The sequence below is a fragment of the Labrus mixtus genome, chromosome 3 (genome assembly GCF_963584025.1).
Source record: "Labrus mixtus chromosome 3, fLabMix1.1, whole genome shotgun sequence".
NCBI classification, from domain to species: Eukaryota; Metazoa; Chordata; class Actinopteri; order Labriformes; family Labridae; genus Labrus; species Labrus mixtus.
This window is the reverse complement of record NC_083614.1, coordinates 3,157,539-3,184,221: the sequence shown is the minus strand read 5'-3', so window position 1 is coordinate 3,184,221 and position 26,683 is coordinate 3,157,539. Positions and strand designations below refer to the sequence as shown.

At 42.6% G+C, this 26,683-nt stretch overlaps 1 protein-coding gene across 1 annotated transcript; it reads right to left on the bottom strand.

Annotated features, from left to right (window-relative positions):
- Nucleotides 1-1,616: 1,616 nt before the first annotated feature.
- lonp1 (lon peptidase 1, mitochondrial) lies at nt 1,617-26,242 on the bottom strand. Its single transcript, XM_061034843.1, has 21 exons — nt 25,674-26,242; nt 25,251-25,339; nt 20,096-20,215; nt 19,747-19,906; nt 18,423-18,536; nt 18,225-18,286; nt 17,750-17,879; nt 17,308-17,391; nt 17,151-17,219; nt 16,398-16,549; nt 13,445-13,583; nt 13,106-13,284; nt 12,047-12,134; nt 9,872-9,994; nt 9,648-9,764; nt 8,463-8,603; nt 8,042-8,207; nt 7,858-7,944; nt 7,601-7,728; nt 7,182-7,346; nt 1,617-2,240 (listed from the first exon to the last, which is right to left on the bottom strand). The coding sequence occupies exons 1-21, from the start codon at nt 26,235-26,237 to the stop codon at nt 2,085-2,087; spliced, it is 3,033 nt and encodes a 1,010-aa protein (XP_060890826.1). The 5' UTR covers nt 26,238-26,242; the 3' UTR covers nt 1,617-2,084.
- Nucleotides 26,243-26,683: the final 441 nt, after the last annotated feature.

Here is a 26,683-nt window from a genome sequence, read left to right as displayed (position 1 = left end):
AGTCTTGTAGATAAAAACAAAAGAAAGTAGTCTATAGTAGATAAAAACAAAAGAAAGTAGTCTATAGTAGATAAAAACAAAAGAAAGTAGTCTAGTAGATAAAAACAAAAGACAGTAGTCTAGTAGATAAAAACAAAAGAAAGTAGTCTTGTAGAAAAAAACAAAAGAAAGTAGTCTATAGTAGATAAAAACAAAAGTAGTCTTGTAGATGAAAACAAAAGTAGTCTAGTAGATAAAAACAAAAGAAAGTAGTCTATATTAGATAAAAACAAAAGAAAGTAGTCTATAGTAGATGAAAACAAAAGACAGTAGTCTAGTAGATAAAAACAAAAGAAAGTAGTCTTGTAGAAAAAAACAAAAGAAAGTAGTCTATAGTAGATAAAAACAAAAGTAGTCTTGTAGATGAAAACAAAAGTAGTCTTGTAGATAAAAACAAAAGAAAGTAGTCTTGTAGATAAAAACAAAAGAAAGTAGTCTATAGTAGATAAAAACAAAAGAAAGTAGTCTAGTAGATAAAAACAAAAGACAGTAGTCTAGTAGATAAAAACAAAAGAAAGTAGTCTTGTAGAAAAAAACAAAAGAAAGTAGTCTATAGTAGATAAAAACAAAAGTAGTCTAGTAGATAAAAACAAAAGAAAGTAGTCTATAGTAGATAAAAACAAAAGAAAGTAGTCTTGTAGATAAAAACAAAAGAAAGTAGTCTATAGTAGATAAAAACAAAAGTAGTCTTGTAGATAAAAACAAAATGAAGTAGTCTTGTAGTTAAAAACAAAAGTAGTCTAGTAGATAAAAACAAAAGAAAGTAGTCTATAGTAGATAAAAACAAAAGAAAGTAGTCTTGTAGATAAAAACAAAAGAAAGTAGTCTTGTAGATAAAAACAAAAGAAAGTAGTCTATAGTAGATGAAAACAAAAGAAAGTAGTCTTGTAGATAAAAACAAAAGAAAGTAGTCTTGTAGATAAAAACAAAAGAAAGTAGTCTAGTAGATGAAAACAAAAGAAAGTAGTCTATAGTAGATAAAAACAAAAGAAAGTAGTCTTGTAGATAAAAATAAAAGTAGTCTTGTAGATAAAAACAAAAGTAGTCTAGTAGATACAAAAAATGGCACTACACAAATACAGAATCCACACGCATATTTATTTTTGAAATCTCGAAGATATATTTATAAATAGACGTTTATTTATAGAAATTAGTTTATTTATTTGTTTGTCATGTTTTTATATTTGTATATTTATAATTGTATATTTATAAATGTACGCATATTTATACATATCATTTCGATATGTATAAATCTTTGAGACATTTCTAGCTCCATAGCAAACAGACAGAACACAGTAAAGGCTTTAAGTGCAGACTGATTCAACCTTTTGTAAGAGAGGCAGGTTCAGAATAATGATTTAATACGTTCTCTTGTATTAACTACTCTGGACACGTTAAGTAATGTTCATTAGAAATGATTTATAGTTTAGGGAGGTAGGAGTTCAGGTCCCAGTTAAGGCCTCTCTCTCTCCTACTGTTTCCACCAAGCCAGAGGCAGATGGATGAACATGAAGAACAAGGCTCAATGAACGATAAAGGTTATATCACTCTACAACAGAAAGAAAGAAAGCAGCACACACTGTCTTTGTTTAATTTATTTATACATCATCTTCATCACATTTGGCCCACAATAATATAAAATAATATAAAAATCTATGAAAGAGTCCTTTCACAGCTCTGTACAATGAGAGTTGTGGGTAAAGACGCTTCTCTTCCTCCGATGACATCACAGTCGATGATCGTCATCACCATCTGTTTACTGTTTGCTCTTCTATGGCACAGTCGGCTGCATGGTTTCAGTGAATGACTGACCCCCCTACCTTCAGGGGGTCCTGTGGTGGCTGAAACCAAAAAGATATATAATCAATAATGAATCAACAAGCCACCGGGCCTCTGGATCACTTCAGGAAACACCAGGTCACCAACCGACCGGACCTCAAGAGTCAGAGAGCGAGAGCTGGATTCTTTACTAACTGCTAGCAGAGAGACAATCGGTGCTTAGTGGTTTTCTGAAGTGAGGTTTCAGTGCTGTTTGTGAAAGCGTGTTACGACTCGTCCTGTTGGAATACGATGGGGTAGATTTGGCTGTAGTGATCCACAAAGTGGACCTCTATGCCCTGGGTGATGTAGTCTGGTAGGTCAGAGAAGTCCTTCTTGTTTTCAGCTGGTAGGACGATGCAGGTCACACCGGCCCGACGAGCCTAAGGGAGAAGAAGAAGAAGAAGAAGAAGAAAATGTAGTTTAAATACTGGACAAGTCAGACTTTGATTTACTGTAGTCTATGAGACGACCTGGCCTTTAATCGGGACAGGAGTAATCATGAGACGGGCCTTTGATATTTTTAAACATGTTTTCAACCCGTGCACTACGACGGAGGATTAGGGCCACGTTAAAGAAAAAAAAACAACTAATAATTCAAGATTAAACTCGTTAATTTATGAGAATAAAGCCGTAAATTTAGATTTTTATTTTTTTTTTTTTATTTTTAAAAAGGTGGCCCTAATCCTCCGTCGTAGTGCACAGCAAAGATGGAAAGACTAAACAACTTCAACTGTACACCAGAAAGAATATGGATAAACAAATGGAGTTAAAATGACTGATTTCATTTTGCTCTTTAAGGCGAGACACTACAGGTGAATAGGGTAAAAAAAATTAATAATAGATATCATCATGAAACTTTCTCAGATGATTACTTGTGTTAAGATAAGAAAAAAATGTATTGCAAGCTTTTTGTATTTTAATGTATAAATATGCAAATTTGGGACTATCTAATTAAATATGCGCTAATTTGCATACATTTAAAAAAAATGAAATCTGATCATGTGATAAAGCCAGGTTCAAAATTATTTTATAATTTTGTTGACATATTAGATGGAAAACAAGATACAGAGGGATTTATGGATATATACTTTTGTTATCCTATAAACCAGAATATACTGTCAATAGCCTTAAAAAAAAATTCGATTTTCGCCATGTTTTTTGGAATAAAATGTTATATAAATCAGGCTACAAATAATATATTAACAAATCCGTCTGTAAAAGTCTTCATAATGTAGCTAGGTCCAAGGCTGGAAAGATTGATGTGTATAGGTGTAACTGAAGAGGAGATTTCGGACTTTGAGACGGCAGAAAACGGCATTTAAAGATTTATATTGTAAAATTCCACACATTTCTAAAGGAAAGCATTGCTAACAAGCAAAACAACTTCTCAGTTCATTGGTTATAACAATGTAGACCATGTCTACATGGACATTAACCATTGAATACAACAACAATACCATATAAGACCTTCAACTGTAGACAACCACAGAAAACCACACAAATTTTTCACCAGAACTGCAAATCTAGTCCGCTGTATGTCCATCAGAACAAAACATTTCCACACAGAACACAAAGTTCACCCATGGGTTTTTACAGGTTAGATGTCCATGCCTGCACCATATGTAGGCCCCTCACCCCTCTCTTGCTGATGCCTTATCACTTTTTTAGCTGTGCTCTGATTCTTTCTGCGATGTTTTGCAGACTCAGACTGGATGGTGTCAGTTTTTGTGATCCTGAGCATGTCGGTTTCGCCGATAGTGATGACAGTGCTTTCAAGCCATAGCTTATCCATAACTGCAAGCATGGAAGAGGCCCCCTCATTAAAAGTTGTAATGGCCATACTTGCTGCTGCCTCAAGCCTACTCTTCCCAACAAACACGGTTTTCGGACAGCGGGCCCATATCACAGAGTTGAGGCACTCATTAGCATTTTGAGTGCCACCATGCTGCATGCGCTGCAGCAGGCTGTCACTAGACATGCGGTGGTACACAGGGAGAAGCTTCTGGCCCACCTCCCGAGATAAAAAGTACCCTGCATGGAGCCTGTGGCTCTCCGGAGTTTCTCCATTTTCCTCCGCTCTCCTTTACCAGCACCAGGACGGGTTGCACCTGGTGTGCAAGGTACTTCGTCACAGGACATGCTGTGGAGGAGACCAGCCCATATTTCGCTCTTCATCCTGTCTAGGGAACCCTGGTTATTTAAAATTGCCCCCCTGTAATAATTTTGCAATGTTTTACATTTATTGGCCGTTAATTTTCCCAGACCCTTCCCCCCCCAATTTGCGTTCAGCACTTAATTTGCGAAGGGCTGTTCCCATGCGCTTATGGGCATCGTTAATACATTCTAACTTGACTACCTCATGCTCAGGGTATGGGTTGAGGGATACCACCTCCTTGAATGCAGCACTGTCCCCATCTGACAGCATCTGAGTGTATCTAAGCTGGTGACGACTCACGGACCTGGCCCACATCCTTTTCGCTGCCTCCTGTTCCATAGCCTTGCTTGAACCCCAAAAGTTTCTTGCACAGTCGTGCTTTTCTCTCCAGATGTCAGTCTCCTCCTCCGTAATCTTTCCCTCATGCCTGGCAGCTTCTTTAAGGGCACAAGCGTGACAATAGGAGGATAGGACCTCAAAGTCTATCACCAGTCCCGTAAATATATCAAGGCACACCCCGATCCCATAGTATGATGTAAACCCTCTTTTCTGCCATCAAAAGACACACTGATGTTAATCACATCATCTGCATCCTCCCTCAGCAACTCTGCCACAACTGCATCAACATCTGCATAGGCCTGCCTGACCTGCTCCCTGGTCCTGTGTAGTGACTCCAGACCTCTCAATTTCCGCAACTAAAATGAAATGTGCATTGTATCAATAACTGTTCATTTGGTTTGGTTTTATTGATACAGCAGTGTTTCCCACAGAATGATGCCATACCAGGGCGGTGGAGTACGTGCTGGGGGGCGGGGGCGGATCGACATATATATATATATATTTTTTTTTTTTACTCATATCTCAGGATATATTTTAATATTAGGTTTGTATTTATAAGAAATGTGTTTTTCAACTCTGAATTAATTTTGTTTTTGCAACAAACTACTTTAATCTGCTTAATTTATCCACGCACCCGCAAAGACACGACTACCCCTCGCGTTTTGAAAATGTCCACTCGATATTTCGTTATTTATAGGAGTCCAGCACAGCATCAACAGCAAGCAGCTGTACATTAACATTTTCTCTGAAGCTGATGTGATTCTGCACTTTCGTTTAGCTGTGACTTATCTCTCTGCAGTTTTTTAAAACGGGAGTTTTGCTCCTCATGGATCCGTCCTCGAGCGCACCATCCCCACTCTCTCTCGCACAAGGAGCAATTTTATGAATGAATAAATAAATAAATACCCGCCAGGTATCGTCTATGTGTGGGAAACACTGGGTGGTAACAGCCATGCTCATTAGGGTATTTCTGACATTAGAAATTCTACAGACTGCTTCAACTTTTCTGACACAACCCTCTTTCCATACCCTACCTATCACTCTTTTGTCGTGCTTCTGATATGTTTTAAGGTGAAGGGCAAGGATCCCCAACACCTTGCTGATTTTTCTGAGAGCCGCATATCCCAGACCTAACTCGTGCCAAGAGGACCTTTGCACATTCACATCAAACGCGACATCCTTCCTGGACTGATCTTGAAGTCCCGTAAATGTGTACACGCTCCTGTGGTACTTGTCACTCTCGCACAGACGGCACTCGAGCAATAAACTGTTACAGAACCCGTGATTCTGTGGATCTATATTTATTTTCAGCCCTGACCCAGCACAATTCGGACAAATTAAATCACAAAGCAGCACATTCAATCGGCAACATGAACAAGCAGCCACTGCTGTGTGGCATTCACTTCCCTTTTATCTATTTCTAAATCACCCCCCCGGTTTTGACAGCTTACATTCAGAAGCGCTTCCTGAGGGCATTTCACGGGGTAACGCATCACAACTTTTCCTTTCACATCCCCTTGCAAGTGACAACTGTTGTTTTCTTTTCATTGATTTACCGAAAGACATTTTCATTCATTCCTCAAAGGTCCAGAGGAAAGTTAAACAAGGAAGTGTCAAAGCATACCACATGATGCGTCTGAACGAATCACGTTATCAGAAACCAAACACAAGCCAATGAGATTACATTCTTAGCATTAAACCCCCCTCTGAACTTTCACAATTGGTTGCTGGTCGAAAGGAAGTGTCATTATTTGGGTTACATAGCGTTGAGCAGGAGAGAGAGAGAGAGCTTTGCAGAGATATCAGTCATGACAGGCAGCAGAGAACAGCCGTTATACTGTACGTCGCATTAGAATGCTAACTTTCGGGCAAATTTACGAGAAATCTAACACCGCGATCAGACAAAATGTATTAAAATATACACATAAATGTATAATTTGGATATTTTCTTTGTGGTAGTTTGAAACATTACATGTTCAGGGAGTGATCTGGCCCAAAATCTCAAAATTGACCAGTGCATAAAAAATGGATGTTTTAAGACATCGATCCGTCCTGCTGCACGGCTGGAACACATACCAGCATCAGGATGTTTAAATACTCTAACTAACCAACACTAAATGAACAGGGGCCTCTTATTGAACTGGGGAAGGGGGCTTTTATTTGGAGTTTTACAGTTAAGTCCACCCTGAGCAAAGCTTTGCTGGTTAATAAGTGGAGTGGAGAGACTACGATAAAAGCATGTAAAGGCTGGCTAACAGCATGGCCTCTGATCCTGACCACGCCCTGAACACCAATATGAACTACGACCATCAAACTGGAGATACAGGGTCCCACGTTTTAATAAGGTCACACTGAAACACTCTTTTGTTCACTTTTCTTCACACTAGCAAAGTTTGTTCTGGTTGACTCGGGATGTTTCTGGGCGGAGCTGGTGTGTTTCCTCCAGCCAATGACAGCGCAGCAGGTGAGTTTAGGAGTGGATAAAAATATAATCAGAGTGAGGAGAAACACCAAGTGGATAAAGCTCGTTCTAAAACGAGGGTGAACCTTGTGTTGTCTTTTACCCGTGGACGTGGAGTTGGTCTACTTCCTGTTGGACAGGCAGGTGATGAACACCAGCGGTTAGCTTGTGTTAGCGTGCGTTAGCTTGCAGTGTAGCTACAAGCCGTAAACGTACACACTACGTCCTGCAGGGGGCGTGGCTTCTGGGGGGATGGGCCCAGTTTGAATGTTTACAAACATTTCTACTGACTCATCCTTTAAGGTCAAAGAAATGTCTTCATATCTCAGAACTGTTCATATCTATGTGTGAGTGTCTTGTACTTACAGCAATAGTTTTCTCTTTTATTCCACCTACTGGCAGGATCTTGCCGGTCAGAGACACTTCCCCAGTCATGGCTACATTTTGACGCACTGGCTTGTTGGTTGCCAGGGACAACAGGGCTGTAACAATTGTGCACCCGGCACTTGGTCCGTCCTTCGGAGTTGCCCCCTAGAAACAAGTGAGAGTTATAGACAAACGATAGGAACACTTACTGCCCCCAACAAAAGAGTGAAAATACTTTTATGTTACCAGACGGGGATATTTAAAATCTACAGATACCAGATTTAAGCAGCTTCATTTAAAAGATCCAACATTCTGGTGTGATCTATCTGAAGTATGCTGAAGAATAAGTTAATCCTAAAAGATTAAAAAAAGTGATTGTAGATTGTAGTTAAATTACAGTATGACATCATCGCGGTTACCTCAGGAACATGCAGGTGCAGGTGGGAGTTGACCAGGAAGTGATTTTCTGGTTCCTTGCCTATCAGGAAGGCTCGGGCGTAGGTTGAAGCGATCTTTGCACTTTCCTTCATAACATCCCCGAGCTGACCTGCAGAGGGTAAAATGAAAAGCTTCAGCATGTTCTCTAATCGGTCTGTGGTGAAGATACCAGGTGCTTCATAGCGTTGGATTATCCTTCTCCTGCAGAGTTTGTCTTATTGAGGACCTCCTGACTCACCTGTGACCTCCAGTGACCCCTCTCCTTTAGAGTCCGCTCCTCCAGTGGGACGACGCAGCGACGTCTCAATGAACAGTGTAGTCCCTCCTAAAAGGACGACAAAACACAGAAAGTCCTTCAGTTTGTCCAGCTTTGTATCAGTGCTGGGTCGGTCGGTGCGTCTCTGTGTGTAAATCTCTCTCACCAAGAGCAGTCCATGCCAGGCCCATCACCACTCCCGGCGGGGTGACGGTGTACATTCTGTCCACTGTGAAAACAGGTTTACCCACAAAGTCCTGCAGGTTGTCAGGTGTGACAGTCACTGTGTTCTGTTCACCGCTGACGATACTGAACGCCACTTTGCGGAAAACCTGACAGACGGATGGAAAAAGGATTACACAAGTTAACAATGAGATGAAGTGCTACTCTCTGATGTTGCTATTTAGATGAGTCCAGAGAGTCACTGCCATCCAAATGAATACCAGTGACTTTGAGAAGGTCGGATTTCTTGTACCAGGCCGTGAAATCCTCCCACTTAAATATTCTGTTGATTGAGACCGGAGTGTGTTCTGAGTGGCCCTGGTGCACCTGTAGTTTAGGAAGATCAGATGTCGATGGTGTTTTACCTTTTCAACTTGTTTCTGCAGGTTCCTGACTCCAGACTCTCTGCAGTACTGCCTGATGAGCAGGCCGAGGGCATCTGATGAGATAGAGGCCTTCTCCTCAGTCAGACCACACAGAGAGCGGAGCTGAGGGACCAGATAGCGCTACACACACACACACACACACACACACACACACACACACACACACACACACACACACACACACACACACACACACACACACACACACACACACACACACACACACACACACACACACACACACACACACACACACACACACACACACACACACACACACACACACACACACACACACACACACACACACACACACACACACACACACACACACACACACACACACACACACACACACACACACACACACACACACACACACACACACACACACACACACACACACACACACACACACACACACACACACACACACACACACACACACACACACACACACACACACACACACACACACACACACACACACACACACACACACACACACACACACACACACACACACACACACACACACACACACACACACACACACACACACACACACATTGACATCTAGTGCTTTTATTTTGAAGGCGGACTAACAGAAGTGTGGTGCTTTGTATTGACGAGCTGTTGACGGCTCACAGCGAGCCAACAAGTGGATAATTCAGTCCCGGATGTGGATATTATTTATGCAGGGTTATCTCCACTTTGTACCACAAGCTAACGAGCTGAGGGGGAAAAGTGAACGCCTTGTAGAGCCCCCTCCTTTCTCGTTCGATTTAGAGGAAAATAAAAACGGGGCTTCAGAGTTAAAGCGGCGCTACTTCCTGCTGCGTCATGGGCAGGTAGTTAGGACACTCCAATAGATATCAAGCTGATGTTGACGCTGACGCTGTGAGGACAAAGTGTTCAACATGCTAACAGAAGCCGTGTCTATCAGGTTTATATTCACTGTGGATGTTCACACTCTACTTTTTATTGGATGGAGTAATTCAGGAGTAATAATCTTAATGGATGAATCCTTATGATAAGTGTTGGATACTCTTTAGCAAGAAAATTAGGAATAAACAGTGAGCAAACATCAATGTATAAATCTGTGGATCCACAGCGTTCACATTTCTTTCTCCACACAGTGTCATCAGAAGAAGCCGGTGTTACCTCAGCGATGGCCAGCTTCTCCTGGGCCACGTATCCCGACACATTGATCATCTCCATCCGGTCTCTGAGCGGCTCTGGGATGGTGTCCAGCACATTAGCCGTGCAGATAAACAAAACCTTTGTTGGTGAGGTCAAAGATAGGAAAGGTTTAGAAATATATATATATATATATATATATATATATAGTAAGTTTACCTTTGGACTGCAGATCAAAATGTTCTTACCTTTGACAGATCTACGGGAACATCAAGGTAGTGGTCGAGAAAGTTGGCGTTCTGTTCAGGATCCAGAAGCTCCAGCAAGGCGGAGGATGGGTCACCCTGGTAACCACGACCGATCTTATCCACCTGGTCATAAAAGGTAGGAGAAAGACTCGTCATCACCATATACCCTTTCAAGGTTTGAAAGACATTCAACTGAAAACTGACCAAAGACAACAAATCAAATGTTTCAAGTGAAGAACACATTTTGAATTTGATGCCAGCAGCACTTTTCAGAGAGTTGGGACGTGTCATCACTCTGATCCACCACTTTGAGTTTGGGAACTGAGGAGTCAGATTTTCAACACTTCATAGTCTCCTTTGTCTTTTTTTTTTTTCCACTTTATAATAACAGGTAATGATTCTCTAAACTCACGATCGTTTCAGGATACGATTCTCTCACGATTTATTTTACAAAATGAGACTGTAGATAAATAATGACTGTCCTTTAGGAGCTGCTTCCTGTGTGGCCACAAGCAGCTCCAACATCATCGTGAAATTTGCAGATGACACGGTGGTTGTTGGTCGCATCAGCAACAACGATGAGCAGACATATACAGGGGAGGTTGGAAACCTGTCACAGTGGTGCCAGGACAACAACCTGCTCCTGAATGTCAGCAAAACCAAGGAGCTGATTGTGGACTTCAGGAGAGGACTGCAGCGGGATTACACCCCACTAAGAATTGCAGCTTCAAGTACCTGGGGGTGCAAACCTCTGAGGATTTAACATGGACAACCCACATAGACAGTCAGGTGAAGAGGGCGAGGCAGCGTCTCTATCACCTCAGACAGCTGAGGAAATTCAAAGTCTCTGTGAAGGTCCTGAAGACTTTTTATTCTGGAGCAGTGGAGAGTGTGCTGACTGGAAACATCACCCAGTGGTACGGGAACAGCACTGTACGTGACCGAAGAGCCCTGCAGAGGGTGCTGAAGTCAGCAGAGCGTACCATGGGTACAACACTCCCCACCTCAGGAAGAAGGACATCTTCACAAGGAGGAGCACAGCCAGGGCAAACAGGATCATGAGTGATCCCCACCACCCAGGTAACGAACTGTTTATGTGGCTACCCTCTGGCAGGCGCCTTCGACACATCAAGGCGAACACAGAAAAACTCAGGAAGTCTTTCCTCAGGCTGTCCGGACTGTTAACTCCACTCTCCTCAGTTAAAAACAAAACAGAACTGTGACTATATGATGCACACACACCACACATTCCAATCTGCACATTGCACTTTGACACCCTGGACACTTTACACACTGACACTTTACACTGGTTACATTATTCTTTATTTTGTATATTCAAATATTTATTGTTTAATTTCACATTATATTTCTATATTACTGTATATATGTGTATTAGTAATCTGAGTGTTTATTGCATAGCCTTTTGGAGCAGTCTTTACATTTCACTGCACATCTGTATGAGCATGTGACAAATAGAAATCTTGAATCTTCATTGGAGCTTCTCGTTGAGGTGTGGATTAAATGCTGCATCATGTTGGTTGTTCTGTTTGTGTAGTTCTGTCTTCTTGTAATATCTGCACACAGTTTTTGTCTCGTCTGTTTTCTTCTCTCCTCTTTCATTTTCTGTCTTGTTGAAGCCAAAATGTTTCCACACCTCTGATTTAAAAGACGGTGGGGCGTCCTCAGTTTATAAATCTTGCTCTGCAGCTGCTGATGCTCACCATGTTACTGCGATTCATTTTTCAGAGTACCGATGTGAATCTAACTCCTCAGACGGATATGTCTGAACTCTTTGCATGGCAGTTTCAGCTAACATTAGTGAATGCAGTAACAGACTGTTTGTAGTGTTCCTGACTCCATGTAGAGATGTCCACTAAAGAATCCTGTCTGTTTTTAATGCAGGACCGTCTGAGGGCTCAGAGGATCAGCGCCCCCTAACGTTTGTTGTTGTTGGCCTTATCCCTTGTGTACAGACAGCTTTAAATGATATTATGAACTTTAGACCTCAGGACCCACTACCCCCTCCTTAACCTGAAGTCAGATTTAATTAATGAGGAGTAGACCTCAGATGGATCCCGACCCACCAGTTGAGAACCACGGCTATAGACCATGACATACACAGACTCTCTACAGAGCAGCACATTATTTCACTGAATGGTTAAGCCCCATACTGACCTCATCTATGAGCACCAGAGGATTTTCGGTCTTGGTTTTCTTCAGGCACTGGATGATCTTCCCCGGCATTGCTCCCACATAAGTTCTCCTAAAACACACCATCACACACAGTTTAGACAAAGACCATCATGCTTCCATGAGATAAAGCTAGCTGTGAAGATGAACTGATGTCTGATGAGGAAATGTGATAACACTAAGAACATGAGTCTTTATAATATCTGGTAATTCAGAGGCCTTACAGAGGACTTTGATGAAACCTGGTTCTGCTCTCTTTCTCTGATCTGCAGTTAGTCGAGCTGTTTGTAAAAGTAGTGTCTCCTACACGTGCTAGTCAAAGAGCAGAAATATGATGTCACGCTCAGTGGTGATTTTGGAGTCTGTCGGGGCCTAAAGCTAAAAATCCCCAGGGGCCCCTCCAAACAGCGTCCATCCCCATTATGTTATAAATAATCGGACACTAGGACCTTATGTTATTAAAATGTCTCTCGTCCACATTTAGTGCTAAACAAGCATCATTCAGTCACCTACAATTATACTAGTACGAGTACTATGATGATACTAAGATGGGGCCACTTTAGGGAGGTTTCCTAATGTCATTGAAAAAGTTGCACATTTTGAGCCCCTGCTGTGGTTTTAAGTCTATCATCCCTTTGGAGCCCCCCACCAAAAAGTAGCCTGCCTTGCCCGATGAAAAGCAGCGCCTCTGGTTACTCAGTCTATTCATCAAAAATGAAATAAGGTGGTTACATCCGTGCATTGTCTATACCACGTGTCCCACTGGGGGGGCGTGGGGACTGGAGCCGATCCCAGCTGTCAATCAAATTGTAAATGATTTTGCATGAACTGTATTTTTTTGCATGTGGATCATTATTAAATTCATCAGACAGAATAATCTGGCCTGACTCTTTACTGTGAACCTCCACATGGGGCACAGTCTCTCCTCATCCAGCCTTTCAGAAATTATTTTCCAAACCCTTCAATGAAAAGCCGAGACTTGAATCTCTGCACCCTCCTGATAAGTTAAACATGTATCAGTAAAGGCTGTATAGACTCCCAGACCTGTGTCCTTTAATCTCAGCTACGTCGGTCATTCCTCCCACGCTGAACCTGAAGTACTGTCTGTTCAGGGCTCTGGCTATGGAGCGGGCGATGGAGGTCTTCCCCACTCCCGGGGGGCCATAGAAACACAGGATCTTCCCCTGAGTGGAGCCACGCAGCTGACTCACAGCGATGAACTCCTGCACAAAGACACAAAGGGAGTCAGCAGCAGATTGATGCATTTTCAAACTGCATATTGATTTTTTAATTTTTTGCATCGACGTGTCTAAACATTATCATATCAACATATTAAACATATCGTTTCATTTCCTGGCTCATGTAAGCTGTTCAATTACTTACCAATATGCGTTTCTTCACATCATCCATTCCGTAGTGATCTTCTTCTAAAACCTCTTTGGCTGTGTCCAACAACAAGTTCTCTTCACTGTTGGTGCCCCAAGGCATGCTGGTCAGCCAGTCCAGGTAGTTACGGGTCACACTGAAACACAGATAGTGGAGTTGTGTTTAGTATCCTTTTTAGTATCCTGTGTATCTTTCAACAAAAGAGATTACAGTTAAAACTCCCCTGAGGAGAGTTTCCTCTCATGTTCTCTTAAGTAGTCAATGTTTCTCACCACACACTGATACATTTCATTACTCAAAAAACATTTGCACAGCCACTTTCTCTTTTTAAATTTTGCTGGCAAACTGTCTCAGGGCTGGACATTATAACTGGCCCGCTGGCCCGGATGAATGATTGACAGAGTCCGGGCCAGCTGATTGCACGTTCAGCTGACCCGCTCGGGCCAGTTAAAATATTGCCTGAAAAAAAATAGACTGTAACACATTCTCAATTTCATACCAGTGTTTTGTCAGTAATTATTTTAAAACGTTGCACTAATGACTGCTACAGCATCAACGTATCATAAGCGATCGTGCGCGCTTGTGTGTCACAGTTGAAAGATAGCCGACGGCTTCACCGCTGACCCTCCCGCGAGCGCGCTCGCTACACTCAAATTGTACACTCGCACACAGATCTTAGCGCAGGTTTTCTCTACTAAAAAACACGTTTGGTAAAACGGTTTTAAAACCATCAGATCCCGACAAAAGCCGAGCTCAATTAATTAAATAAAAGTTGTAACTGACTTTTGCATCAGAATGGTTCAAGAGTAAATTGGTGACTGTTATTCTTTGAATCAAAAGTAACGTTCCTGGACCAGTGATCTTTGAAAACCAGTCGCCCAGAGTGCCACTGGCAAATTTAACTTAATGTCAACCCCTGCTGTCTTCTTCTTTACTTCCTGTTGCTGAACCACGTTCAGCAACGTTTTTCTGATTCTGAATCTTAATCAGGTCGTCTGTGAATTAACACAAGTATACACACGTGTCTTTGTTAACTTTAAAGACAGAGTCAGCAGCTTGTTCCTTCAACATAAAATACAGACTTCTCCTAAAGTGAAGACAGAGGCCCTTTCCGTATTGTCACAGTTCAGTATGCAGTACTTTTCAGTATGGAGTTTCAGTAGACTGAACTTTCGTGGTCATTTTTTGGGTCCACCTCAGTATACTGAACATTTCAGTATGGATACTAACTTCCAGGTTTCATGCAGTATGGATCGGATGCGTGCTTTCAGGAAATGAATTGTATTTTACCACCCACAATGCTGTGCGAAATTAAACGTAAATCGTCACTTCACGTGCACCTCCAAATCAAAACAAACGAGTATGGATTAATTTAATCAATTTTTAATCTAGAGTTAAAGTCCAGACTGAAATCACTACTTTAAATTAACAACAGAAAATATAACAAATATCTGCATTATTATAAAACCTTTCCCCCTCTATTTGAATAATGATTTCATATTTAAATGTGTCTTTATTGGTTTATTTTATATTCTGTATATTTCTGTCTTTCATTTGTACTTTCCTTTATGTACTGTATGTTATTTAGTTATTTAATCTTTTACTTGATTTACATTGTGATATTGTTTTTTGTTTACCTGACTGTATATGAGCATTACTCTTCTTGAATAAAGCTAAACAAAAAAAAACAGGTGGATGCGGCCGGTTCAGGAAACGTAAATGACGTCACTTCCATACTGAATGAATCAGAAGTAGTAAGAACAAATATCTGCCTACTGTGCGCTACTACTGAATAGTAGATACTAACAGTATACAGAACAGATAGTAGGTACTGCCTACTGCCTACTGACAGATTGAGTAGGTACTTTGCAATTCGGATACAGCCAGAGTCAGCAGCTTGTTCCTTCAAAATAAAAGACAGACTTCTCCTAAAGTAAAGATAGAGTCAGCAGCTTGTTCCTTCAAAATAAAAGACAGACTTCTCCTAAAGTAAAGACAGAATCAGCAGCTTGTTCCTTCAAAATAAAAGACAGACTTCTCCTAAAGTAAAGACAGAGTCAGCAGCTTGTTCCTTCAAAATAAAAGACAGACTTCTCCTAAAGTGAAGCTGCTCCATTGTCTCTTCTGGGCCTCCATACATGTGTGGTGGTGACTGTGTCTGCAGAGACTCTGTCCTCTGACTGGATTTTACTGTTCTGATTTGTTCTGGTTGACTCGGGACGTTTCTGGGCGGAGCTGGTGTGTTTCCTCCAGCCAATGACAGCGCAGCAGGTGAGTTTAGGAGTGGATAAAAAATATAATCAGAGTGAGGAGAAACATCAAGTGGATAAAGCTCGTTCTAAAACGAGGGTGAACCTTGTGTTGTCTTTTACCCGTGGACGTGGAGTTGGTCTACTTCCTGTTGGACAGGAAGGTGACAAACACCGGCGGTTAGCTTGTGCTAGCGTGTGTTAGCTTGCAGTGTAGCTACAAGCAGTAAACGTACATACTACATCCTGCAATGAGGGGGTGGGGCTTCAGGGGGAGATGAGCCCAGGAGGAGGAGGGGCCCAGTTTGAATGTTGTTTACAAACTGCAACGAACATTTCTACTGACTCCACCTTTAAACACCTCCACTCTTGGTGAATTGATGGTTATTCCAGTCAGACAAAAGCAGACAAACCTGAGCAGAGTCAATAGAAGCAAAACCGCCTAAAGCTAGACTCAAAATCATCAAGCTGCAGAAGTTTCAGACCTGCATGTTCAATAATTCATTTCAGCATCTTTAGGCAGTGTGTGTGTGTGTGTGTGTGTGTGTGTGTGTATTAGGGGATCCTCATGATTTCAGGAATCATTCAACAAAGATCAATAAACTGAAACTACATTTGATGCCACTCTGTTAAGTTGTTTTCAGAATAACGTGACCCTCAGGTATTTGTGGACAAAGAGAGAGAAAGAAAGAGGCACCTACTTGAACTCTGAGGAGTGGTTGTCCAGCAGTCCTAGTTTGTTGAGTTCTTCGTTGATGACATCCATTATGTGCTGAGGGACAGTCCTGTCTTTGAGTCTTTCTCTGAACTTTTCCTCGATAGCTTCTTTGTCTTCTTTTTCCAAACCAAGCTCCTGAAAATGACACAGACAAACATACACTGTTTGAATGGCTCCATTTTTACAGACAGACATTGTTAGGACCAACACATGGTATGGATGTATGTAGGATATGATGGAGACGTCGAACTGTTGTCTGTGCTTTACTGACACACGACCTTAGTTTGGATGTCTCACTGATGTGTAAGTTAGAAGTTTAAAGCCTTGATGGGGTTTCACACCTTAAAAGGTGACATATTCTCCTCCTCTTCTTCAGTGTAAATAAGTCTCAGAGCTCCTCAAAACATGTGTGAAGTTTCTTGTTCTAAATCCACTCTGATCCTGTATTTGATCATGTCTATAAACCCCTCTATTTCAGCCCTGTTCAGAACAGGCTGTTTCTGTGTCTGTACCTTTAAATATGTAAATGAGCTGTGTAGGACCACGCATGTCCTATTGTTTACAGTGAGAAGGCAGACTCAGAGGGCAGAACAAACACCTAGCTGTGGGAGTGTCACCCACCTGGGGGAGGGGCTACTGCCCTTTGTGATGTCATGAAGGGAACATCTCCAAACAGCCCACATTTTCTGAAAAGTGAAGCAGGTAGAAGACGGAGAGGATGGACTTTTGTCTTTACCTTCTTTATGATCTTCAGCTGCTCCTGCAGGAGGTACTTCCTGTGAGTCTGTTTGATCTTCTCTTCCACCTGTGAGCACAGCAGGGAACCGGATGAATAAAACAGGCAAAGCAGTGACTGGTTGATAGCTTTTATAGGTGTGGTGATGACCTCTGACCTCTCGACCCAGCCTCTGTTGCAGTTTGCTCAGCTCATACTCCTTCTTCAGCAGAGACAGAGCCTTGTAGAGACGCTTTGGGATCTGTAGAGACACAACAGAAAGTTTAAAGGACACCTGCACACTCAGTACAGCTTTAATACAGAGACATGAATACAGAAATATGTGTTTGATGTGTGTTAACAATTAACCAACAACTCCGTACTGCAGTCCTTTCTCTTTCAACCGACCGCACTATATGCACACAGACACTAAATGTACATCTCCCGTTGGCTGGTGTGCTTCAAGAAAAAGATCCTTTTATATTTGTGGTTCATTGTTGTGGGAGTGTATTAGGTTTAGCATACAGCAGCTTCCCCAAGCTTCCATGTAGAAAATCATCAAACACTGTGTTCAACAGTCTGCCCCCCCCCCCGCCCCTTTAAGCATGCAGAACGCTCACATTGATTTCTTCCAAGACGTCCTGAAGTTCATGTGACTCTGCTCCCGTCAGAGCTGCCCCCATGTCGCTCAGGTAGATAGGATTATCAACAACTCTCTGACCAGCCTGCATCATCTGGAGGACTGACTCTCTGACACACACACACACACACACACACACACACACACACACACACACACACACACACACACACACACACACACACACACACACACACACACACACACACACACACACACACACACACACACACACACACACACACACACACACACACACACACACACACACACACACACACACACACACACACACACACACACACACACACACACACACACACACACACACACACACACACACACACACACACACACACACACACACACACACACACACACACACACACAGTGAACATCAGGCTGTGTAATAGAAACAGTATGATGGTGTGTGGTCAGACAGACTGAGAACACACCTGTAGAGGGGGTTGAGTGCGATGATGTCTCTGATTGTTTTCACGATCTCTGCCGTCAGCGCCTGAAGAATACACAGATCCAGTCTTTTAAGATGGTACTGGTGTTTTTTGTGAGAGCATTTGTTTAATGAAATCTGCCACACAAACAGATAGTCACATGGTGAGTCTGGGCTCCATAATATGATGAAGGTTTGGTACCTTGACCTCCTCGGTGACAGTGAACTGCTCATGCTGAACGTTGTCCACTTCCACCATCAGGATGTTGGACGAGGGCAGAGGCTGAAGTTCTGGTGTCAGATCTACTTCTGAAATCTGAGACACAACAGATTCACTATCACTCCCACTGATGTGAATATCAACAAACCCCACAACTACTTCTACTGCAATACTGCCTCCATAAATACTACTGTGTCTCTAACCCCGGTGCAGACACATGTCAGTGTGTTCCAAACTCTGTGCAGTAGGGCTGAAATAGTGCAGCACCTTTTGACACTTTCACTCTGAAGGTCACTTTATCCTGCTTCGTTTTAAAAAACACCACACAGTCACTTTTTATGCTTCTACAAATGTCTCTCTGTCAACTAATGTAGAGTTTATGCTCCTGTTGGTCTTTACTTGTCATTTTGTGTTTTCATGTCGTTTGTCACGTATAGCAGGAATGTTTCAATTCATTTAATTCTGTTTCCCCCTGCTGGTCATTTGAGATTATTACATTTTTGCTCTTTATTTTTCACTGTACTTTCTGATTGGTCATTTTAAGTCATGTGACTCAGTTATGAGACTCTAGTTAGGAGGGGCTTCATTTATTTTCCATGTGATCGGCCTGCAGCACAAGCTTTTTCTTTCCTTCCTGCCTGTGTGCCTTGGAAAGCATCCCTTGCAAGTTTATTCGCAAGAACAGATCTTTATATTTATACATACAAACTATTTGATGCATTTGGTATATTTTAAAGACGGATAATTTACAAGCTAAGAATGCTAATGTTTTAGGTAGCATCCTTTAATTGGTGCTTGTTTTATTTTGTATTTTTCAGTTTTACAATGAAAGAAGCTTCATGAATATGACGACAACAGTAAAGCATTTGAATTTACTCCCGCCTCTCATTTCTCTCGGAGTCTGTAAGCTATCTGTCAATTTGTGTACAGACACACACATTGAGGACAGAATATCGTTGTTGTTTTATGTACATTTGTTTACGTGTGAACCACCAACCTGCCAGGTTGTTTGTGGTAACTAGATTACATACAACTTTATTTAAATAATGACAAAAGGCTAAAAACTATTTTTTGTCTTGGGGTTCCTCTTTATAGAAATTCAAGTAACCTTGCAGGAAAATCAGTGTTCCTACTCACCAACAACTAAACAAGGACCTGGGTAAGTGACAAACTGAAAATAAGAAAACAAGTGACCAAACGAAGAAGAAGGGGGAGTTACTGTTGGATTATGCTCGTCCTGCTCCATGTTTCTCAGACTAGAGAGCTTCTGATTGACAGCTTGCACAGGGGGGCTCATGTCACTGACCTTCTCCTCCAGTGTCTCTGTCGGAGAACCCGGTTGGTCCTTGCGGCTGCGTTTGGCTTTGCGTCTCGGTGAAGGTTTGGGCTCTGCTTCAGTCTCTGAAAACACAGGGGACGCTGCTTCCTCCTCAACCTCCACCTCAAGCTGTTTAGTGATCCGGATTCTGAGAGAGCAGAGCACACACACACACACAGTAGAGGTCTGAACAGGAGAGTATCGCCTCGGGTAACGGACCGTACGACTCCACCACTGAACCACAGCCGCCTCGTGGTTGATTACACTCTAAAGATATACAATCCCATGTTCAACCATGCATTAAATCCAAAACACTGGAGCAGCAGAGATGTTATACCTGCGGTGTCCCATGACGATCATCCTCAGCTTGTCTCCCAGGTCCTGCATTTCATGAATCTGAACAAAAGTCCCTGTAGAGTAGACGGCGTCCAGAGACTCCACCACGTCAGACTCATTACTGCAAGAGACAGAATCACTGCTTATGACTGAGACAGAGAGGAACAAGGAGCTGCATGTCAGGTTCTAGGGACATTTTGCTGATTACTTCATACTTTCATTTTCTGTATTGACCACGGACTGTAAATATTAACTGACAAAGCCTGAGTGACGTCCCCCCGTCTGTTCCTGCAGGGGGCGCTGGAGTCCCATCGATGGCGGTCTCCATGCTGGAAATGCTGTCTCAGTCTAACTTTCAGTCAACCTAACGACAGACTGAGAGCTGGAGCTGAGGCGGGTTTTAAACCTCCTGACAAACCGTTACACCGCGCCCACCTGTCAATCAGGTCAGCTACACGCCTTATTGTGAATAACTCTTATCCTTCATCAAATCAAAACTGATGAGTCATCAAAACATTCACACCCCCCGTACAGTGTGTGTCCATCGAGACATGAGATAATCACACCTATTTGTTTTTTTGAACCAGGCTGTAAACATGTTAATCTCTGCTGTAAAAACAGACTTTTTAGAATGGGTGTGTATGTGACTTCCTGTGCTTCTGCAGCCAGCCTCTAGTGGACACTCCAGGAACTGCAGGATTTTAACACTTCAGCATCAGCTTCATTTTTCAAGACCGTGGATTTCCACTTGGTTTTGACCCACTACCATGTTAGATCATCAGATTCAGACTCAAAAGAGCTTTTATTCAAATGGCTGAGATAAAAACAAACTGCAGACCACATTGCACCAAATACATCCATATTCTGTGGTTTAGACAATTAAGAGCTTAAATCTAACCGACCTATCAGAATGACTTTTACATTTCACTCCTGATTCAAATTAAAGGTGGAGCAGCAGACATGAGATGATCCGTCTGCTATCTCTCCTATTAAGGTGATGTTTTATGAGTCATGTGATCATGTGATGTTTAATATTATCAAATAAAGTTTACATGCTTTGATGTTAATGCATCAAAGCGACCCGGAAGAGCTTCTAGCTGTCTCCCTTTGCCCTTTCTATTTCCCCAGAGAATTTCTACAGCTTTTTCTCATCCTGGTTTACATCCACCCAGAGCTAATGCAGCCACAGCCACTGAACACATCACAAACTTATTAAATAAACTGGAACTCATATCACCGGACTCTCCCAAATTCATCTTGGGCGATTTCAACCATTGCTCTCCTGAAAAAGCACTAAAAGGCTACCAGCAGTATATTACATGCAGCACCCGCCTGGGGAAGACACTGGATAAATGCTATGGTTCAGTTCCTAACGCATACAGATCTGTTGCTCTCCCTCCTCTTGGCTCTGCTGACCACCATGCCATCCTGCTTGCTCCAGCATATACTCCTGTAATAAAGAGGGTTAAGAAAGTTGTTAAGCATTCTTACACTACAAGGATGCTTTGAATCCACTGACTGTAATAACCTCTTAGCCCCCTCCAACAACATTAATGAGCATGTGGACACTGTTTCATCGTACATCTCCTTCTGTGTGGACAACATCATCCCCTCCAAAACAGTCACGATCTACCCCAACGATAAACCTTGGATCACCAAAGAGCTCAAGGAGGTCCTCAACAAGAAGAAAAGGGTCTTCTTCACCAGCTCCAAGATGGAGAAAAAGGAGGTAAACAGAGAAGTCAAGCACGCCATAAAAACTGCCAAACTCAAGTACAAGAACAAAGTGGAGGAAAAATTCACACAGGGTAACCTCCGCTCAGCTTGGCAGGGCCTCAAAAACATGGCTGCTGTGAACACTGCTGCTACCAACATCAAAACCATCGAGGTTGCAGGCAGCAGCTCTACTTCTCTCCCCAACGATCTCAACTCAGTCTACACCAGATTCGAGAAGGACAACACCACACAGCTGGAAGAAACAGTGTCCATGCTCAAGCCCAGTGACTCTGCACTCACCTTCAGCAGAGAGGACGTGGTGAGAGCCCTCAGGAGGACAAGGGAGAGCAGCTCACCTGGTCCAGACAACATCAGTGGCCGCATCCTGAAGCACTGTGCCGAGCAGCTAGGGGGCATGTTTCAGACCCTGTTCCAGAGCTCTATGGACAGCAGCACAGTCCCCCAGCTGTGGAAACACTCCACAGTTATCCCCATCCCCAAGAAAAGCCCCGCCAAATCACTGAATGACCTCAGGCCTGTGGCCCTCACGTCTCTGGTGATGAAGGCCATGGAGAGGATCATAAAACAACACATCATAAGAGAAACCGACTCCCAGATGGACCCGCTACAACTTGCTTATCGTGCAGGCAGAGGTGTCGATGATGCAAAAACATTCATAATAGACACTGTTCAAAAACACCTGGAGCACCCCAACACCTCAGCCAGACTCCTGTTTGCAGACTTCTCCTCTGCATTCAACACCCTGCAGCCTCACATCCTGGCTGACAAACTTTCAACTTGCTTCCATCTGAATGACCAGCTTATCCTGTGGATATTGGACTTTCTGACCAACAGATCACAGAGAGTTCTGGTCAACAACACCTTCTCCAACCTCCAACACACCTCAACTGGCTCCCCTCAGGGCTGCGTGCTCTCACCTCTGCTCTTCATCCTCCACACCGATGACTGCAGAACCACACCTGTCACCTGGTGTAGTACGCAGACGACACAGTTCTCCTGTCTCTGCTGTCAGGCCCCTCTCAGCACCATGGACCAGTTCTTCAGGAGTTTGTGGAGTGGTGTGACAGCTCCTGCCTCGAACTGAACGTGAGCAAGACCAAAGACATGGTGGTGACCTTCTCCAACAAGCAGAGGGAACTTGGGAATCCTGTCGAACTAGTAGAGGAGTATAAGTACCTGCGTACCATCTTCGACAGCCTGCTGAAATTCACCTCCAACACCGAGGAGATTCTCAGGAAATGTCAGCAGCGAAAATACCTCCTAAGGAAGCTCAATTCCTTTGGAGTCAGTAAGAACATTCTTCTGACCTTCTACTACTCCTTCATTGAGAACATTATGACATTTTCTATAACCTGCTGGTTCCACTCCACCACCCTCCAGAACAGAAACCGCCTGCAGAGCACGGTCACAGTCTGCTCTAAGATCATTGGACTACCTGTAAGGACTCTGACATCGATCTATGAGCAACAGACAATCAGGCTAGCAGTTACCTGCTACCTTTACAGTTATATTGTATATATTAGTTATGTTGTTCCACTATTCACCATGCACCTTATAACTTATCATTTAGTTTTGCCTACTTGCACATAGCTCTGTATATATATATATTTATTTCTTGTTTACTGCACATAGTTATGGTTACATCTGATTACATCTGTTAGTCCGATCACTGTCCACTTATATCTACTCCTTTTATATTTTGTATTTTAAGTTAAGTTTAAGCTTTAAGTTGTATTTAAATTGACACTTTATATTTAGGTTAAATTGTTTCGTCTACCTGCACTGTTGTTAATTTACTGCTCTGTGTGCCTTTGAAAATAAAGTTTTTTGAATTGAATTAAATTGAATATTTACAGCATAACTAATAAGTCATGACTTTGTAGGAACACACTTAACAGTCACCTCATTGTTGGAATCAATCATATAATGTTACATGATATTACTTACTGTATGTCTTCCTAAACTGCCTTTTTTAAATTAAAAACTGAGTTGATCATCCCACTGTTTAGCCATGTAAACAACGGATCTACACCTAAAGGGAAACACCCAGTGGAGATTCAGGAGTCTGTTGGGCGACCCTCAAACCAGCGTTCATCACCATCATGTCTGCCTCGTCCCAGCGCTCACTCTTCCTACTCTTTTTATCACTTGTGCTTTGTTATTTTCTATTCATATTGCATGCAACGTTCAGCAGGGTAACGAGAGTTAGTGATGTCAGACGGGGCCTCATAGGGAGGTTTTCTACTGTCTTGCAGAATTTGCACATTTTGAGCCGCTGCTGTGGTTTAAAGTTTGTCAGCCCTGTCTCACCTGTTGACAAGCAGCACCTCTGAAACACGGCTTCTTTAGTTTATGATATTTATGATGAATTAAAAGTTACCTTCCAAGATGAACACGTGAGAATATAAAGTAATGTATAAAAACAATGTATTATTACTCAACACAACTTCTACATACAAATCCTACACAATATGTTATTTCTGTTTTGTTCTGTTTGTGTCTGTGTGTGTGTGTTAACTTTGTGTGTATCTGTTGTAATACGTCTTCATTGTGAAATATAAAAATAAATATATGAATGTAATGACATTTGAGTTCAAAATAAGTCGAGCTTATTATACCATGCTAAGCTGCTCATAGTCTGAAAGCTAACTCACGCGCTAACCATTACAACTGAACTAACTTTGATTATTTGTTGCAGTGTTTCCCCTAGGTTTACAGCGTTGGGGGGGTGCGACAAGCCGACATGGCGACACGACGTCACAAACACTTCTTGGTGTTCATGTGTTACTTTTAATGACAGATGTCCTGTTCTATCAGAAAGGTATCCTTAAATGACTTCTTTCCCTGATTTCAGACTCTATCCACTATCCTATCTCTACAATAAAGGCACAAAAAGTCCAAAAACAAATCTTTTTACTTGACCTTCAGGGAGGGCGGGCCGTCCAATATAATGGTAGGGGAAACACTGTGTTGTCATGGTTACACAGCAGCTTGATGTCCAATCACGTTTGGTTCTGATCACAGTTCAAACTTTCTGCGACTGGTTTGGTTACAGAACAAACGATAGTTACCGCTGGTGCAGACTTTACACTAGTGCTGGGTGATTAATCACGTTTTTATTTCATTACGGTTTAGTCTTCACACGATCATCGAGATTAAACGACCACTGTGCTGCACGCCGTTTCATCCACAGGTATCGTCATGTGTAGTGAATGTTTCTAAGTGTTTGTTGTTTAGAGTTCAACACCTCAAAAACATACTTTATTCATTTAGATTGATTTATTATCAATACATTTTTTTACTTTCATTCTGTCATGTGTTGTTTGTTTTTCAAAATGTTTCAGTTGGATACATGCAGATGTTGTAGAATCGATGAGTAGTCTAATGGTGTTTAATAATCGAGTCATTATCACACTTACTTATCATCTCTCTTCAGGAAGACCCCGGCGTACGGCTGAGCCAGACGAACCTTCCTCCTCAACAGCTCCATCAGCTCTCTGTTCTTAACCTGACAGGAAGTCACACAACAAACACAAACACACTTTAAAAACTCATCACCGCTCTCTGGTCTGAGCATCAGATTGTGTTCCAGCTGTTTGAATGTCATCAGAGCTTTTGAATGTGTGACACACTTTGTTTAATCTACTTTTAAAATGCTCTTCCAACTTGAATACTTTGAGCTGAAGTATAGTCCTCCACAGCGGGACCAGTCCTGGTCTGAGCAGTACTTCTAATGAAAATAGAAGACCCCCTCTCTACATCCAGACTGTCATGTGATTGCATCATCTCGTGTCCTTGAAACTATCCAGTGGACAGGTCGTGAAACGTTGCATCACCCTCACCTCTATGATCTTAATGAAGCGGGGAAACACCGGGTTTCTGCTCACGGCGATCAGAGGGACATTGGGAAAGACCTCAGGAACCAGCATGGTGGTAAGAGCCGTCATCTGGGGTCCGTTGTACGGCACTCCCCCATCTCCCCCAGACTCCTCTCCCCCAGAGCCGGCACTGTCCCCGCCGTCCTCCCCTGAAAAGCCGGCACCGCTGGCCCGGTTCCCGAACATCCTGTCCTGAATCATGTGGGGTCGAGAGTAGGGGGTGAGGAAATCTGTATGGCCGCGGACAGCGACCCCGACCCGCATCCATCGTTGAGGTCTGGTGGACTGCCTGCAGCCAGCTGTCATTCCTGTGAACGGGCTGGTAGAGAAGCGGTTGGTGCTGCTGTAGACCCGGGGGGGCTGCAGCCGGCTCAGGGCCGATGTGTCGGTCAAACAGGGGCGACAGCTCCCGGTCCTGAAGACCCCCACTTTAACAAGGGCCGTTTTACTCTGCAGATGTCTTGCTGCTCCGAACATCTTCACGCAGGCGGCCATGTTGATCTCGAGCTTTCTACAGCCTGTGACCATGTGACCGACCTTGTTCCGTCGATGTTTGATGACGTAGTGTTTCTACATTTTGAAACCTGCGTCAAGGTTGCACATCAAATATTACGTCTACAAATATAAATGGAATAATAAAACAACAACCAAAACTACAAAAGTTTAACATGTAGATGGAGCACTGCAACTGAATGAGAGGAGAGCAGAGAAAACATTAGACTGAAAACCTAAATGTTATTTCATTCTGCTGTGCCATACCCCTTGTGTATACTTTGTATATAATATGCATAGTTTGTCTCTTTCTTTATTTTCTTATTTCGTTGTATGTGCTGTCACTTTATCTCAATAAAAGTGAGATAAAGTGACTTTTGATCTCATGGATTAGCTCTATACTTTCCCTGACTTCTGTAAAGCAGTCGACACTGTTGAAGCCCCTTGTGAATGTGTAGGTGTGACCTGTGGTGTAAAAGCGC

Bases quoted from the DNA above. Each gene is read 5' to 3' on its own strand.
- lonp1 (XM_061034843.1), bottom strand. From the start codon at position 26,237: ATGGTCACAGGCTGTAGAAAGCTCGAGATCAACATGGCCGCCTGCGTG. The intron at 17,392-17,749 runs GTGAGCGTTCTG...GTGTCTCTACAG, and splicing joins ACGTCTTGGAAGAAATCAAT to ATCCCAAAGCGTCTCTACAA. The intron at 2,241-7,181 runs GTAAGTACAAGA...CTTCTCCCTTAG, and splicing joins TAAAAGAGAAAACTATTGCT to GCTCGTCGGGCCGGTGTGAC.